This window comes from Acinonyx jubatus, chromosome A2, assembly GCF_027475565.1.
Source record: "Acinonyx jubatus isolate Ajub_Pintada_27869175 chromosome A2, VMU_Ajub_asm_v1.0, whole genome shotgun sequence".
Lineage (NCBI taxonomy): Eukaryota > Metazoa > Chordata > Mammalia > Carnivora > Felidae > Acinonyx > Acinonyx jubatus.
In genome coordinates this window covers 136,273,339-136,291,855 of record NC_069383.1, presented here as the reverse complement: position 1 = coordinate 136,291,855, position 18,517 = coordinate 136,273,339, and the positions used below count along the sequence as shown (strand labels likewise).

The window sequence follows — 18,517 nt, the reverse complement described above, 5'->3', positions numbered from 1 at the left end:
TTACCTAGACTATTCCTGCTCTTGGTGCTCTTTCTTCTCTAGCACCCTCACAATCTGCAGGATACATTTTAGTGACACATTATTGACATACTGTACACAATTACTTACAATACTAACATCAAGCTGGGACTCATTTACTTACAATATGGTCATAAATCAGGTCTCTAAACCTCAGTTTTCTCAGCTATAAGAATGGGGATAGTAAGTTAAGCAACCCTGTCTTGCTCACAGGACTGTTACGAGGATTAGATGAGGTAAATCACACACAGCGCCTAGTACAGAATGAACAGTCAATGAAAAGGAGTCATTATTATGTTGTCAGCCAAAATCCTCTAGCTTTCTGTATATACTTTAAGAGCCCTGTAGGCTTTTGAGGGCAGAAACTATATCTGAGAGATATTTAATAAATGCATCTTTTAGAATTTATGGCTAAAGAACACAGGGCTTTCTAAATGATGAGGCTAAGGAACAATTTTAGCACAGTGGTGGGCAGAACTATACCAGGGTTAGGAAATACTAACTTCACTGCACATTTACAGAATGCCCCATTATGAGCCAAGCATCACTTACAAGGTTCCCATAATCTGTGTGGTAGACCAAGAATATCTCACTCCAAGAAGTACCCAAACCTACCCAATAGAGAAGCTGTGTAGAGACAAACTGTGCAATTGCCACAGATACTTTTTCCCCAGCCAAGTGTCTCACAGAAAAGATCAACTGGGGGCTGTCATGAAGAGCGGAGCTATCACAGCAGATCTTTGAGTAGAGCAAGTGCTTTTACAGGATGCTACAAAATAATCCGTCTCTCTAGATAACTTTTAAGTGTCTGTGAGGTATTCCTGATTACTGTCCCCCTAAATATTGCAAGACAATTCTAAGGTATTCCTTGATTCACTCCTAGGGAAGACGATGACCTAAAGAAGCGAGATTCCAAGTCAAAAGAGCTGGGTCTGTCCCAATTATGTCACTATGCAAACCATGCATAAAGCAGGAGAGGCGAACAAAGTTTGTTTTAAACAACATACAAATGCTTTCATGTGCAGCCTCAAGGTTCATGCAACCCATTGCCAATTTAAAAAAAAATTCTTACTTGTAAATTTACATAAAAGGTAAGAATGCCTTGTACCCATGCAAAAGCTCTATTTCATTCCTAGAACAAAGGGCCAGACAGCTAAATCGAAGGTCCTATTAACTGAAGACAGAGCTCTCTTAAATTATGATGCAAATTCAATCCCAGATTATTTCAAGGCCATTTTAGTTGCTGAGGATACAGCAGCTAATAAGAATCGAGAATACCTGTTCTTAGGGTGAAGAACAGTGGTACAGTGTTGTGTTCTGGAGAGAAATACAGCAGGAGGAGGACAAAGAAGAAATGGAACTCCTCTCTTATATTGGAGGTCCACGGGAATGCTTCCTTGAGGAGGCAGCATTGAAAGATAAGGAACTGAGTCTACGTGAGTTTCTAAGGAATGGGTTTTCCAAGCAAAGGAACCATAAAGCGCCATAGTCCTGAAGCATCAGCGGAGTTTCATGGAGATATTCTGGGAAGAAAAAAATACGAGACACCGGGACTAGAGTCTGGCACTTCGCCCTTGACCAACTCAGTAACGTTAGGAAGAAAACAACTTTACCTCTCTTGAACCTCAGTTTCTACCTCTGAAACTAAGGAATAGTACCTCGTGTCTCACCAACTTATTTCAAAGGGGAAAAAAAGGTTTAAGAATGCGCTTCACAGCACAAAAGGATTATTTCTAAGTGCGGGGTCCTGAGGGCCGTGGGAAATTTCATTAAACCTCTGCGGGCTTCAAACCACAACCTAAATAAACGGCCAAGCTTGTCTGCTCCTCTGTTAAATGAGGACAGTGGGACCTACCCAACCCAGCATTGTGGGAAAGGGCCGAGATAATCCACATAACACCGCGACCCGCATGCAGACCCCTCAAAACGTCACCGATTAATGTTACTTTCCCTAGTGGGTGCGAACAGGGGCTCCGCTCCCCCGCTCAGCAACGGAACACCAGGGTGAAGCTCTTTGAATTAAAGTGCTTTTACTCACTGTAAAGACCATTCAATCCCTTTGGAGTACCTTGAAGGGGGCTTCCCCATTTCCACACTCCGTGACTTTCTAGCTTCCCTCTCTGAAGCCTTTTGAACGGATACAGGTCTCATTTTAAAAGGCCTTGAAATTGAGCTACCGCCAAACGCTTTCGCAAGGCTCGCAGCTACTGCTTTGGGAAAACTCCCGCGCCAGAGGTCCGCCTTTTATAGCAACGTGATTACGCCACCTCGTTGCGCGTGCGCAATGATGGCGGCGTGACCACGCCCAGGCCTGTGCTGGGACCCAGCGTCCGCCCTGTAGCGGACGCCTTTACCGAAAAGGTCTAAGCGCGGCTAAGTGAGTGGAGTCCCACGGCGTTACGGGCCGCGGGTGGGGGCCCTGACTGTCCGAGAACGGCGCAGGTGTCCGCAGGGCCGGCGGGTGGGGGGAGAATGTTGTTAACGGGGAAGGGCTGGGGTGATGAGGAAAGGTCGTTGAGTCCTGAGCAGGAGTTGGAGTGATCGGAGGATTGAGGACTCTCAGACCATGGGGATCTTCGGTTCGAAAGGCAGTATTTATCTTGGGGTTTGCCTGGAGTGCTGATGGCGGGCTTACGGAAGAGAAGTTACCATGGACTAACTTTCCGGGATTTCCTTGACGCTGCAATGGAAAGTGGGAGGAATGCGGCGAGGAGTGGCCTGCAGTGATCTTAGAGGAAGTATCTGTAACTGGATCCTTGCGGGCGGGCCTGGAGAGGTTGCTGTCCGTGGTGCTGAGCAAAACACAGCTCCTTCCTTTAGAAGGAAACCCGATGAGGGCAGGGCAGTGTTTCCTTGGCTGGGCTCAGGGCCCTACACCTCCATGCATGTACACAGAAGGAAGAGCTCAGTCTGTCAGCGCTGGACACTCCGAGATTAGCGACAGTATTTAATTCATAAAATTTAGGAAAGCCAGTGCTTCGCCCGAGGAAAGAATTTCATTCCTGTTTTTTCTCTCCCTTAGGACAGTCACCTTTGGCTTTTGCACCCAGCCAGATGATTTGCCTTCAGGCTCCCAGCCTTCAAAGTACTGCACTTGATCTTTTATCAGTATTGATCCAGGCTCTTCAGTCAAGGTGAGCTTGCTCATGTGCCATTAAAATGGGCTTTCCCAAACTCCCCAAACAGGACTCCTGAGCACGCAGGGTACAGTGAAGGGAACAATTGTGCTTTTCCACCGCAGTTACACATGAAAAATACTTTCTTATTTGGAAAAGAGATGGTAGAACTGGGCAGTCTTCCAATAAAAGAAAGACCATGAGTTTCCAGTTGGTTCTCATACTTGTTTGCCTTTCTATGTGTGTATGCACATGCATGAGAGGTGGTGTTCCTGTGTTGAATTTTACAGAGTGGATTTTTTTTTTTCTGTTGATTCAATAAAATGTTTACTAGTCTTAGTACCAGCTGCTTGTTTGTTTTCAATTCAGATTAAGGTTAAAGTGTGAGGAAATAAGAGGAAGAAATGTGAAATGTTTAGTTTACCTGATTCATGGTGTTTGGGGATGCACCTGGCATATGAAAAGCTGCGCATCGTAAATAAAAATGGTTTTAAGTGCATTCTCTCATTTTATGCATTACATCTCAATTTTTATTTTTCAATTCTGAGAGAATCAATGGGTTGAGGTAATAAAACCATCAACTCTTGAAAAGCTGAGGCTATGTAGTAGAAGTAACTGTACATGTTTTTATTATTTAGCAGAAAGCTTATAAGGCAGCTTTGACTAAGGATGACTTCGTTGCTTGCTCAAGAAATTCGCCTTTCTAAAAGACATGAAGAAATGTAAGGTTTTTTTTTTTTAAAGGCTTATCTAAATGAATACATTGTGCTGGCTTTCTTAGTGAAATATTGTGTGAACAGACTTAAAAATCTGAAAATGTGTCATTTAAATTTTCTAACACTTGAGAGATTTGGTATTAGGGAACGTCACTGTCTCTTAAGAATAATAAAGATTAAAAGGGTTATTTATGTTTTTACTTTGCTTTGCTATTACCTAGATAAATTTACCCTTCTCACCTTTCTAGGTTCCTCACTGGTATTTAATGGACTTCTCTAAACCTCTTACCCATAGCAGGCTTGGTTTAATGGTCTAATGTTGCTGTCTTGAAACGTGTAATAGTTTTTTTTTTTTTAAAGGAGCCCCATATTTTCATTTTGCATTAGGCCTTACAAATTATATAACCAGTCCAGTACTTATATTGATATCAACCATCTCCACCTCTTTCTGTGGGCTTTCATGTTTTCTTTAATTAATTTCTTTTCTTTAGTTCATTACCAGGCCCCCTTCCTTGGCTTTCTAAGGTATTTTCCTTATAAAAAATGTTCAAATTACTCAATTTTAATTCTACCCTCATGTATTTTTTATCATCTGACAATTTTTAATTAACCATTTAAGAGGGCCAAAAAACTTGTAAAATGATGATTTGACCAATGAGACACTTTTAAAATATATAAAACAAAGCAGTTTGATAATTTACTTACAACTTTTTACATCTTTCTTCAATTACTGTTTCACCTTGTTGTGAGTATGCATACATACACACAGCCTCTCACTCATATATGGAACCATCATCTTTCTCTTGGAAAAAGAGGAAAAAAATATTTTTATTGCTTCTTCAAACATATGGAAGTTTAGCGCAATTCTAAATGTGTAACATGAGATTCAGGGGTATTGAAGTGTTAAGCAGAAGGTTTCGTATAGCAAGTTATATCAATGTATGTGTGTGGGGAGGTATATATAAGTATGTGTACAAAGGGATATGTATTACAGTTTGCATTTTCACCAAAAAATTAAAACATGTTTTAACACTCTAAAATAATTGCAAAGACCATAGAGGCTAAAAAAAAAAAAAAAGAAGCATGTACTTACAGTAGATACGTTAATGAAAATAATTTTACCCATATTTAAGACTTACTGAACTATCTTAGTTCTCTACTGTCTTAATAATTGACATAGTAGTTGGCTTTCAAAATACATTGAACTTGAATTGAGGTGTAATTAAGAAATGTACTTCCATATTGAACAAGCTAAAATGTTCCCTTAAAAAAAAAATTATATAATCTTCCTTTTTTCTAGAGTATCACAAAGATTAATGTTACTTCAACAAATGGAGAATAAATGTCTAGATGAAAACAAGGAAAAGGCATCTCAGATACAAGCAGCTCAAACTGCTCTTAAAAGGAACCTTAGTCTTTTAAAGGTAAGTTTCATTGATTTTAGATATTTTCCCTCACCTATGCAAAAAAGGTTTTAAGTGAATTTCATAATTTTGATGTATATGATTTGTTTTGAATAAAATTAACGAAGTACCATCTAGTTTTTAAACCCATGTTAGATAAGTTGCATATGGATTCTCATTTTTTTAATGAAAAAAAAATGGAAGTTTGCTTAAGCTAAGTGTTTTTAATCAACCAGAAAAATCAGTGACCACGGAAGGAATTTAAAGGTCACCTTTGTGCAAGACGTAATAAATTTAAGATACAGCTCTCTATCTTCTTTTATTTATCGGGAGATTCTAAAACCCCATGAAGTACCTATAATGTTTTTAGATCCAACTCAAAACTATCCTCATAAAAACGAGAACAATTTGATTTTGCCCTATTGGGGCCACAGTCAACACACAGAATTCATATCTAACAGATAACAGATTTCCCAGATCTCTCTTGATAGTGATGGAGGAGGTGGTCAAAGTATGTGATTGCGCAGGGCCTCACCATTTGGCCAATGTGCCCATTTGGAGTAAAATCATATGTGTAACATTTTTGGCTGCTTGCTATACTTTGCTTCCAGAATTGTATGGCTTCATCCATAATTAAAACCCTAAAGTTTGCTTCCATTCAAGCTTCCAAGAGATCCTATGACTAAAACATTTGGTAGTAAGGCTATATTATTTAAGTTATAAAGCAGTGTTTTCAGTTTTTTATTGTTAAATATTTTCATCGATAGGCATGATATAGTTATCTTCTGTAGTCACTAGAGGATAAAGGAAGAGGGAAATTCAGTTATCTTCTCAGCTTCTGGCAGTTTGATCCACAGTAATTTAAGTCACAGCCATAGTGCTACCAAAGCATTCTATGTTGCCATATGTCTTACTTGCCCAATGGTGTTTGCAATATTTATTTTTAAATGGAAATATATAGGATAATCTGGAATTTGCTGTGAAAATTCAGAAAAACTAAATTAGAAGGCTTGAAGGCTTGACTGCTACCTACCTGCAACAAGTACAGGTGTTATTCGGATTTTTCAAGTTTGTCTTCCTTTTAGTGAGCAAGTATTTGGTGAATGCCCAGAGTTCTTACTACTAAGCTAGTTCTCAGCAGAAGGTGGAGTCAACAAAAGAATTCAGAGTTCTTTACATCCAGGAGCTCATAGGCTTAACTGATAACCTAAGGTTGAGGTTGTCACACACAAAATAGGAGACCTTAGGAGATCAAACATTCAGTTACGTGGAATCCTCAGCACTGCGGGACTAAGTATAAAAACTCATCAAAAGCTAAAATATTCTAACAAGTCTGACAGTGGAAGCTAAGCTGGAACGGTGTTTGAATAGGCACAAGGTAAGGTATTCCACTGCATTCTTACAGAAGAACCAAGCCCAGAAGAATGAATAGCCCAATTAATGTTCACGGGACCCTGAGCTAACTACCTCGTAAAGCCACAGGAAGCAAGGTTGGATAGATTTTGAGAGACCCAACTGAAGAATCTGAGACTTGATATATAGGGATAATACAGTACTAGACATGTTTGAGCAAAAGAAAACTAGAGACTTACATAAGAAACATATGGGTATTTAAGAAAAGATTCATCTCCTATTCCCATGAATGTGATTTGAAGAATGGAGAGCTTAAAGAAGAATAGCTAAGAAATCATTGTCCTATCTAGAAGGAAGATAATGAACCTAGTTTCATCGTCTTTTGGTATGGTTTTTCTCCCCCCGATAATAAAATATATTCTCACTGTAATAAACTTGAAAGCGTAAAGAAGATGAGCTAGCATAGTTGTTTTTATTGTTTTTTTAATCTTTATTTTGAGAGAGAGAGCATGAGCAGGGGAAGGCAGACAAAGGGGGGGGGGGAGACAGAGAGAGATAGAGAGAGAATGAATCCCAAGCAGTCTCTGCACTGTCAGCACAGAGCCCAATGAGGGGCTCGATCCCATGAACTATGAGATCATGACCTGAGCCAAAGTCAAGAGTCAAATGCTTAACTGACTGAGCCACTCAGAGCCCCTGAAATAGCTTTTTTTCCATATCACCCCACCCAGCTAGAAATTAGTATTTTTTTGTATTTTTCCTGTCAGTCTTTTCATAAACAGATACAGTGTGTTTGCTGTTAGACAGGCAGTCTCTTCACTTTTTTAAAAACATACTTTGAATATTTGTATATGCCATTTTTTTATCCTGCTTTCCCTCTTATTATTTTGTTTGAAACTCTGTAAAGAGATTATTGTGCAAGTGACATAAATAAGACTTGATCACAGAATATTCAGTTGGGAGCAACTTTTCAAAGCATATAGATTCACTTCTCATTGAAGGTTATACTTTTTTTTTTTTTTTAGCATAAAAACTTTTCTTCAAGATTAAAGTAAAAATGGACCTGCTTTGGCCTAAAGCCCCACCCATTTTGCCCTTCCTTGTCTGCTCTATTGTCACTCTAAGGAATGGTGAAAACCACTGACCACTGCTATTGCCTTAATTTAGAGCTGAGGAAACCATAAGGTAACTAACTACTCCTAATACCCCTGGTCAAGAACAGTTTCAGTTACATCACGATATGTACTTAAGACCAGAATACACTTTAAAAATGGTTCCACTAAAACTTGGAAGCATTCTTGTAAAGACACTAATAACAATATAAGGATGAGCTCTATCAGCATCCATTATTTGACCTTAGTGTTTCTTATATTGGTCAGAGCATCCAAATAACAGGGAGTAAGCCTTGATTTTTGGAAAGGAAGATCTAACACTAGTATTTTTAAACGATATGGCTGTATATGTAGACAAGCCAAAGTTGTTTTCAAACTAGTATTAGTTGAGTAAAATTAATGGATAGAAAGTAAACATAAAAATATCAGTAACAATCCTATAGATATACTTGGAAAATAGGAGATCACATTCACATTAGCAATGAAATTATAAAATACTTGGGAATGCTCTTAACAAGGGACGTACATGACTGTTACAATTACTACATTTCAATGGGAGATTCAAGAGAAAATTTAAATGGAGACATATGCCTTAATCCTGATGGGAAAACTATTATTTTTTAACTATTATTTTTATAACACCAGTTGTCACAAAGTTATGTTTTTTAAGGTTTATTATTGAGAGAGGGAGAGAGAGGGAGCATGAGTGGGGGAGGGGCAGAGACAGTGAGGGGACAGAGGATCTGAAGCGGGCTCCTCACAGACAGCAGTCAGCCCAATGTAGGGCTCGAATTCATAAACTGTGAAATCACAACCTGAGCTAAAGTCGGAGGCTTAACCGACTGAGCAACCCAGGCACCCCACAATGTTATTTTTAGATCCAATAGAACCCCACAAAAATTTCACATCAAACCCAACAAAATTTCTCTAAATGCATTTGGAAAAATAAATTAGCAAGAGTATCAAAGAATGTCTTTAAAATGGGATGATAATGAAAAGACTAATCCCAAACTGTTCAAGCATATTAGTAAAAGAATGAACATGAGTTTACATAGAGAAGAAAACTCACACTGAGGGTTTAGTCAGTAAGTATCATAGATGATAATGGATTGTTAGCTTGTTAGTTTCCAGAAATGAAATAAAATGAAATTTATCTGCCTTTTAAAAACAAAATCGACTTGGAAGAGAGAATTGTTTCCATAAATACTTCCAGGATGTCAAAGGTCATCTCTTTCCACCTCCTTTCTTACCCCCACCACCAGTGACAAAATTGTTTAACCCAAAAAGTCAGTTTTGTGGTAGCAACATCATCTTGTGAAGAAAATGAACAAACATTCCAGGGTGAGAAGGAACAGGCGTGTGCTACAGCAGACTAGAGATATGGCAGATGCTTCCTGTAAGGTGCATCCCGGAAGCCTTCTTGGGGTGGCTGCCGGTTAGAGCCTTGAACCAGCTGCCCCCCAGGATGGCCAATAACTTACAGGACCCCATCTCTCCTCTTCCCTACTCACATTTCTCACTTTCTCCAAATCCAGTGAAGAGCGAGTTTAACAAATGCTTAAGTGCTGCTTGTACCAGTGACCCTGTATCTCATGCCTAACTATCTTCTTTTTGCAATCCCAGAAATTGCACCTTGAGCACATTAAACGATTAGACCCAGCCCAGCCAGAGCTGGCATCACTGCATAGATTTATAGGGACATATCCATTGCTGGGTTGAGAGGGAGGGACAGGTCTAGTGAGGGGAAAAGAAAGAAATCGCAGTACATGACTTTTTGTGCTCACAGTTTACCTTTCCTAATCATGAGTCAACTCATTTATAGAGGCTGCTGAATACTGCCATAGAGTAACGTTTACACCACCATCCATACTGGAAACTTGTTTTTTAATTGTTATGAAAAATTGCGAACCTATGTAGAAGAGGAAATCGAAGAATGAACTTCCATGTGCTTATCACCCAGATTCAGTAATTATCAAAACACAGCCAATCTTGTTTCATCTACACTCCTCACCTTCACCCCCAGCCCGCCCCTCAAATTATTTTGAAGCTAATCTTCAGGCATGCCATTGTGTCATCTATAAACACTTTGGTGTACATCTATTTCAGTGTTTATCAAAGATAAGGGCTATTTCAAAGTATAATCGCAATACCACGATCAACTTAAGAAATTGACAATTCCTCACATATTCAGTTGAGATGCCCGTCTCCCATATTAACTTTTTAAATATTTTTAAGTTTACATATTTATTTTGAGAAAGAAAGAGAGAGCACAAACAGGGAAGGAGGGAGAGGGAGAGAGAATCCCAAGCAAGCTCCTTGCTGTCAGTGCAGAGCCTGATGAAGAGCTCGAAACTCAGACCCTGAGATAACCTGAGCAGAAACCAGAAGTCAGACGCTTGACAGACTGAGCCACCCAGATGTCCCTCCCTTATTAACTTACATTTGTTTGAATCAGGAGCCAAATAAAATCCAGTATGTAATTGACAGATAGGTTTCTCTAATCTCTAGAAGTTCCCTCTGCCCCACCCCTTTCTTTTCTAACCCCCTTTGAATTTCTTTGTTGAAGGAATTGGCTCATTTCTCCAATAGAGCTTCTCACAATCTGGATATTACTAATTACATTGCTGAAGTATCATTTAGTATGTTCCTCTATTCCCCATAATTGACATAGATTGATAGGATGAAGTTGTGCTGTGCAACAGAAATATAACGCAAGTATTATAAAATTTCCTAGTAACCATTTTTAATAAGGTTAAAAGAAACATTAAATGAAACATTAAAATTTTCCTATTTCAAATATATTGCTCCTGAAAGTTAGTACATACCTTGTTCTTTTTTCTTACTGGGCCTTCAAAATTCAGTGTGTATTTTACATTTCCAGCGCTTCTCGACTCAGACTTGTCACATTTCAAATTCTCAGCAACCACATGTTAATGCTCTGCATTTCTAGAGACCTGATCACATTCAGGTTCAGTGTTTTGGGGGAAGAACACTTTTGTAATGACTCGTTGTCTCTCCTTCTGGAATGTCAGCAGTCACTGGTGATCGTGGCCTACATATGCTTATCAGGGCTTGCAAAAAGTGGTATTTGCATTCTTCTATTCCTTCTTATTCGATTACTGATCATTTACAAGAAGATGAACCTGCCCTCAGCAGATAGTTGGTTATACTGAAGTACATTTCCTATAGGAACAAGCATGAGTGCTTGATTCTTTTCTCTGTACTTAGTTTTCAAAGATAACAGGTTGATTCTCTAGTATCCTCCAAAAGTGACAAATTGGTGTTTTTAAATATGGCTGCAGTGTTCAATCTGTATTCCCACTGATGCTCCAACTGTCCCATTTTTACCAAGTGGAAACCTCCAAGGTAGCTCGTGAATGCCTCTGACCTGATCTTAACAGTCCTTGGTAGTTTACTTTCTTTCTGGTACGATGGTATCTATCAGGTTCATCATACGCATTTGGAATTGGCCTTTGCTCCAAGGAGCCCTGGATCCTTTTGATAGGAATGTATATTTAGAGCCCTTGATCCGGTGTTTCTTACAACTTTTTTTAAAGATAAAATTGAAAAAAAAAAAAAAAGATAAAAGTCAGCAAGAGCTCGTATCAATAATTCCATTTCGATCACATGATTCCAAGACTTTTAACTTAAAATCATCAACCTTTAACTCTTTTTTTCCCCCTCAAACCAAAAATCTCAGTTCGCAAGTAATTTCCCAGTACCAACCTCATAGTCATTTACTGTATCCCGTGATAGAGACACCACTACCAGCAACAGTATGATTACAGACTATGGCTCTCAGTCAGAACCTTTTTACAATTCTTTTTGTCCTTGGGGTACATCTCACTATGGATGCTCAGTCAAAATACCGTGTTCTAAGACCACCTGATGTACTTTTTTCTTGATGTGGCTATGCCACCAAATAGACAACAGGTTTGTTTCCTTTTGTTTGCAACTTTTAGGGATTGCTTTTTCATTTGTTCTGTAACTATATCAATTTTTCAATGATATGTATCAAGTGACAGATCTGTAAAAAACAAGATAAAAAGGTCTAGTCAGGCAAGTCTACCCTCTTTTCACCTGTTTTTTTTTCTTCTTCCCCCCAGCCCCCTTGGGTACTTTTTTTTTTTAAGCTTTTCATTTATACTCAGGAAACTTTTGACACCTTAATCATTTATTTATGTAGTGAATATTTAAGAGTTTAGTACACGCCCTGCACTTTATAAGATTCTCAGATGCTTAAAGGTAGTAGCAAACATAGTCCTTATCATCTCACAGTGTATAGTCAAAGAGAAGGTTCTTCATTGAAAATAATATGATATAACTTGCTACAGAAGGTAGAGATTTTTCAGTCAGGCTGAGGAATTCATATTTTGTCCTCTGTGTAGTGGGTATGTTTTTTTTTTAAGTAGTAAAGACATATTTAAGTAGTAATTTTAGCAAAACTCATCAATTTCATATGAGGTTGAAATGAGACATAGTCTAAGCCTGGGTCCAAGTCATATTTGTTGAACAAGTAAGTAATAATAAGGCCATAGCACAGGATGGCATGGACAGACTAAAGGAGACATCCTGAAGGATCAGTCTACGGACCTTTGCATTTTTAAATGTCAGGGAATAAGAAGAGTTGAAGATAGAAGATGCAGCATCGGTGTCCGGGGGAGGAGAACTCCCACTATTGTATATTCAGTACAGTCAGGAGGACTGTTTTATTAGGTTGAGGAATAAGGGCTAGAAAGTTATCTGTCCCTCTACATTAAGAGCTGAAGCTAGATAAGAGGCAGTCTTGGAGAGAGCAAAAGTAAAAAGATGAGGACAGATGTCACAAATCTTAAGAAAGCCCACACTTCAGATTAAGAAGAGAAAAAAGGAGCCAGCTAAGGAGAAAGAGAAGTAGGAGGCAGAGAGGTAAGCAAAACAGCTAAGAAAGTAAAATCTCACTTGAGAAAGAAGTTCTCTGGAAGGGTGATAATCCCTTGTCGAAATGCTTCGGAGCTGACAGTCAAGTTACTCACAACAGGCCTGTCTTACCAGGCCACAGATCCCTGCTCATGTCTACTCTTTCATTGCAAATCTGCTCTTCTAGGAGAGAGATTCAATATCCTTACTTTCTGGTCTTTAAGGCAAAGGTTTATAATCTTGTCTATAGGTGCAAGTGGCACCTAGATCTACCACTAACAGTAAATTTGTAACTATTCTAATAATGGTGTAAATGGAGTTAGGATTCTTTTGTTTGATTTATAACAGTTCCAGGACCTTGTACAATCTCAGTGCAATCACAGAAGAGTTAATCTTCACTATTCAGTGTAGCATCGGCATCAGAAGCTCTTTAGCATGTGTCTCAGCTACAAACTTCTGGTGGGGAATAGACAGGGCTATTAGATGGGCTTTTGATCCCTAAATTGCTGGTTTTCCCCTTCAAATCACCTTCTTCTAGACAGCAGGTGCATTAATGGTTGTGCAACTTTGGGGAGTCCCTTTAGGGAATTTCCTGTTTTTCCCTTTTACATTTCACACCCATTCCTTGCTCCCGCCGCTACCATCTGCTCGCTCTTTTCTCCTGTTCAGCATTGGATTCTTCACACCCCACTCCCACGCCCTTTTCCATCGCTCTCCGTCTGTCCAACAGCCCTGTACTTGGATTGCTCCAATGCTTGTACATGGATCAGAGAACTTTCTCTTTTCGATCAACTCACTAAGCTCAAAGGAGAGACAAAATTTACACAGCCTTGAGCCAAGGCCTCTGTGAACTTGACAAACATAAGCAAGCACAAGACAACATAGGTGCCAATGTGAGGAGCATGAAACAGAGCTCAGCATTTCACTAACGACTTGGAATGTTCTACATTTCTGGGCATACACTTCATCCACATATCAAGGTAACATCTTTACCCGAGTATGAATTAAGTGTAATTAATTACCCTTGTGTTTCTACAACCATAAGAGCAAATGCACACACCCACGAATTAAACTACAAATTAAAGCCCAGTGCTTAAAAGCCATCAGATGAATGATGCACAACGTAGCAGTAAAGCTGGCCATCGAGACTGCCCTAGAAATCTAGTACTAAAAATCTAGAGTGTAGTGAAAAGGCTTTTGCTGCAAAGTACGGAGGTGCCTCATGGTCTTTCTTTTCAATATGTGGAGAATTTGCATGAATATAAAATAAAAAGAACACCGAACAAATGAAATGTGTGACATTAATATACCACTTCCATGATCTGGCCCAGAACACTTCACTTTTAAGGTTAGTGCAGTGTCAAAATATCTGTTTTTAGGGGCGCCTGGGTGGCTCAGTCAGTTAAGCGACCGACTTCGGCTCAGGTCACGATCTCTTGGTCCGTGAGTTCGAGCCCCACGTCGGGCTCTGGGCTGATGGCTCAGAGCCTGGAGCCTGCTTTCGATTCTGTGTCTCCCTCTCTCTCTGCCCCTCCCCCATTCATGCTCTGTCTCTGTCTCAAAAATAAATAAATGTTAAAAAAAATTTTTTTTTAAAAAAACACCAAATATCTGTTTTTAGTGTCGGAATATTTGACCGTTTTATCCACCTGGCAGTTTTGAATGGTATTAGGGCTAAGGTAGTATCCTGAGCAGTTTTATAAGAAAGTCCATTTTTCAAGAATTATTGCCATTTACTATTTTAAATGAAATGGAAGACCTTGAAAGTGCTCTCGACACTACCCCCACTTTTTATTTTAAGATAAGAAATGCTCTGTTCTCGATCTGAAACTGGTTGCCTCGCCAGTGATCAGTCTCCTACCTCAATGACCTTCCTTCAGTTCAGACTGTATATCCAGAGAAGAGAGATTTGGGATATAGATGTTGCTATTACAGGTGCCATTTGTATGTGTTATGTAAATACATTTTGTTTCTATAACATTGATACCTATCACAGGATATAGAAGCAGCAGAAAAGTCTCTACAGACCCGGAGTCACCCAATTCCATCACCAGAGGTGGTTTCTCTTGAGGTGAGAATCTTAAAGATCAAAAGTATAAGAAGAGACCCCATGCTGTTATGAGTACGTTTTAAATTAACTGTGGTTCTATGTATGTATTTCCCAGACTTATTTATTCAGTAAAATAAACAAGATATGTCTGATTGATCCTTACATGTCCACAGTGCTGTGCTTTGTATGTAGGTGACTGATAAGTATCTTGATGTTAAGAAAAAAAAAGTGTCACATGAAAATTTTCTTAAAATCCTTATCTTTTCATCTAGAAACAACTACACTGTTAAACCATGAGAGACACTATGCATTAAATCTTAAGATGACAGCATGCCTAACCAAAGTGCTTTTCCTGTTGGCTAATGTTAGTAGTTTAGTCCCTTCACCAATTTTCAACCAATGCTATTTCAATGCATATTATCATGCAGTATAGTGTGGCTTTTGTCTGTTTTATTTTGCTCAGTTCAAGAACAGATTGGGAAGATTGTTGGCAAAAATAAATCCTACTTGGTATACGAATATATCTGTGATGAAAGGAAATTTACTCCATATAGAATAGTTTAATTTTATATTCCTAATGACCTTTTTCAGATACAGTTTGCTTGCTGCCTAACCAGAGATGTGAATAGACTCAAAATTCAAGGATGAGAATTTGCCCTTCAATTTTCTGTGTCATCTAGAGTAATAAGAAGAGGCAGTGATCAAGGATAGAAAGAACTCTGGTACAAAGTTGTGCCTTGGGCATGTCTTTTTCTTTGTTGAATTCTCCAATACCTTGCTCTGGCCTATACGGGGCCCACACAATAGGGGTTAATCCAGCCATGAATGGTGGAGAAACTCCCAACCACAGGCGATGGTTGGTATTTTTCTGAGCTAGTCTTGAACAGCAGGATGACCTCTATTTTAAGTGTTTCAGGCTACTTCTCAGACCACATGCATAGATAGATAGATATGTAGAACCGCTCACCATTTTCAACTTTCAGAACTCCTGTACCTTGTTAATGTGCAGAGTGGATCATTATGTATTCTTAATGCTATGGAATTCTTTGGCTGAATTTCCCAAAATGAGATTCATAGTGATCATCTCCTATAAAATGCCCTGCAAGGATAGAGATTTTTGGTCGTTTACTTTTATTTGGCTTTGTTAGAGCAGTCATGCAAAAAGCCATCAAAGCTTCTAGAAACTATATGGTGATCTTTGCATGAGCCTCTGTAGCTTACAGACTTGCTACAGGCAGGCCATTAATACAGTATCTCAATTTCTAAGCCATTTAATGAAAAGTGGTTACATTATATTATTTTTTCTCAATATAAAAAAAAATTGGGAAGAAATTACAATTTACCATAACGAGTGCTCTTCTAAAAGGTATAATGGATGCACATTTTAAATGTTTCTCCCCTCACAATTAAGGAGTCCATTCACCTGAATCCTGTACTGGTTACATTTCAGTTCCTGAGCTCATCACAGGTCCAATCTTTTTAGGCCAACTATAAATCAGTTGTTCATGTTTAATCATTTCATTGTAATAACTTCAGTACACGTAATCATTTGGTAGGAGATTTGGAACAGTAACCGAAAACATTTAATGATCGTAGCCATAAATGATTCCACTGGTAATAATCACAAGGTTGGCCACAAGAGGGCGTGTAAAATCACAATAAAATCCTAAAACCTGTAATTCTGCCAGGCTCTGGTTTTACTGAGAAATTTGAAAATTAACACTAGTAAGTAGCCAGATTTCTTTCTAAAATTAACATAAAATATTCTGTAGAGGAAGTGCATTCTACGTCTATGTGTGCATGTGTGTGTGTGTACACGCATACACACACTTCAGTGAATAAACATTTAGACTATTATGAAGAGCCAAGTTCAATTGCTTGATATGCTTTTTTACTTTTGGATGTTGTTTTTTTTTTTTTTCCAGACTCTTTACTGGGCATCAGTAGAAGAATATATTCCCAAGTGGGAACAGTTTCTTTTAGGAAGAGCACCATATCCGATCGGTGTTGAAAATGAAAATGAAGCAGAAAAATACCACTCAAAATGAGGCACAGTGATAACTCCTTCACATGCTCTTTCAAAAGAACCTGTTTAGTACAGCTGAATATTAAAGAATATGCAGATCGTTTCAGGAACTTTAGGAATCGGGTATGTTCCCAGTGTCCCATTACCTTCTCAATGACAGTCAGGATCTGACAATCTGCTGAGTCTCAGGTTGTCACTTTGAGACCTACTAGTAGTTCCAGGTCAAGAATTTGCCTTCTGCCAAATCCATGGAAGTGTTAGTGTTAAAAGCTCATACTGAAAGGTGGACTGTTTATTAAACAAGTTGCTAAATAAGTGTGTGTGTCTCGTTTTAAGGAAAAAAAAATCATTTACAGCCATTCTTATCTAAACAGTAAATACTAGCTGTTCTGATGCTACATTTTCTAGAATCATTTTGGTTATTTTATTACGGGGATCATGTTCAGCACAGGATCAAAGTGGGTGTTGGTCCATTATTACAGTTTCTTCTAACAAGTAGAAAAAATAGAGACACTTAAGCTGCTTCAATATAATATTTATTAGAGAATGGATTTATAGGATTTTGTCCTTCATAGATAATCAAACCTCTGAAAGTTCTGGGGGAAAGAACTAAACCATCAAGCCTTTGATAAGTAGCCAGTTTCAGGAAGGCTCAGACTTGGTTCTGAAAAAGGTCCCCTGTTAGAGCTGAGAATGGTTATTGGATTTTGACTTGGTTATTTAAGGACTGCCAACCCTGTGAATGTCGATAACTCCTCTCATCTTCTCATCTTTAAACTTGCCCTTCCTTTCCCTCTCCCTTCTATTTTCATTATTTCTGAAACTGTCAGAAAGCTTTGAGGTTCCTCAGTCTTCCACTGCTTGAACACTCAAAAAAATTTGTTTTTCTAATTATAGAGGCAGCTCCTGCTAGCAAGGGGAGTCTATACGTTCATTGCCATTCAAGCATTTAAATTTCAAACTGGTTTGTGTTTTTAAAAGAAAATAGGATAAGCTAAAAAAAAAAAAAAAAAAACACGATATTGAAACGTCCATTGTGCTGATAAGTTCCTTTAAACTACCATCTTGGAAATATCCTGTTGAGTGGGTGGTTGGTGTGGGCAACAATAACGTTGTTTTCATAATATGCGCTGGCAGATTAACATACTTCTCTACAGTGTTAACAGTTGTAATTAAGGAATAAACAGCACAGAGTGTCAGTCCGATGACAATTTCATCTATAGTGTCACAATACAAAATGTCACAAAATATTAGAACTGTTATATAACTATAAAAAGTATCCGCTTAAAAGCTGAAAGCCTTTTTAAAAAAGGAAGACAGAGAAAGGAAGAAAAAAGAAAACTGGCATAGAGACCAGAACAATTTATACCTTCTCAAGAATGTTCTGACATGAAAATAAATTGATAATTTTTTTTTTCCTGTTACATCACAGTTTGGTTTCTAGCCATCCAGTTGATTTAGCAGGAGAATGCACGGCTTTTTAGCAGCTTTGAATTGGTAAACAGATTTAGATGTAGTAGAAAGGAACATGAGGAAGTTTTTTTTTTTTTTTTTAACATCCAATCTTTCCCAGCATATGCACATAAGAAGGTGAATGAAGCGATGTGAAACTTATATCTCTTTAGTCAAGTGAAAAAAAAAGGCTAAACATTTGTTGAGATAGTAAAATATTGTGTCAAGCAAGTAGGCACATTCCAAAATTAAACAGTGGTTGATACGTTAACATCCTCAAATATTTGAGTGCACACTTCCTTTGAGTTCTGTAAATTAAATCACCAGTAGGTTCGATTAAAATACAAAATGAATAGCAATTTAACCATGTCA

The 18,517-nt window shown here is 38.4% G+C and overlaps 1 protein-coding gene and 1 long non-coding RNA gene across 6 annotated transcripts in view; one reads left to right on the top strand and one right to left on the bottom strand.

The window, feature by feature from the left end:
• LOC128314889 (uncharacterized) overlaps positions 1–2,249 on the bottom strand; it is a 57,276-nt gene extending 55,027 nt beyond the window's left edge. The window contains exon 1 of the long non-coding RNA XR_008297096.1: positions 2,087–2,249. This is a non-coding gene — a long non-coding RNA (uncharacterized LOC128314889). The remainder of the gene's footprint in view (positions 1–2,086) is intronic.
• Positions 2,250–2,261: 12 nt separating this feature from the next.
• On the top strand, positions 2,262–17,009 carry CEP15 (centrosomal protein 15). Of its 5 annotated transcripts, none has more exons than XM_015065263.3 (6): positions 2,367–2,395; positions 3,041–3,152; positions 3,776–3,856; positions 5,151–5,274; positions 14,614–14,688; positions 16,593–17,009. In XM_015065263.3, exons 3-6 carry the CDS (start codon positions 3,804–3,806, stop codon positions 16,713–16,715), a joined length of 375 nt encoding a protein of 124 aa, XP_014920749.1. In that variant the 5' UTR covers positions 2,367–2,395; positions 3,041–3,152; positions 3,776–3,803; the 3' UTR covers positions 16,716–17,009. The 5 variants fall into 5 exon arrangements, with proteins under 5 accessions (XP_014920745.1, XP_026894927.1, XP_014920747.1 ...); XM_015065262.3 differs by having other exon boundaries at positions 2,368–2,395; positions 3,773–3,856; XM_015065259.3 differs by lacking the exon at positions 3,776–3,856 and having other exon boundaries at positions 2,262–2,395.
• Positions 17,010–18,517: the final 1,508 nt, after the last annotated feature.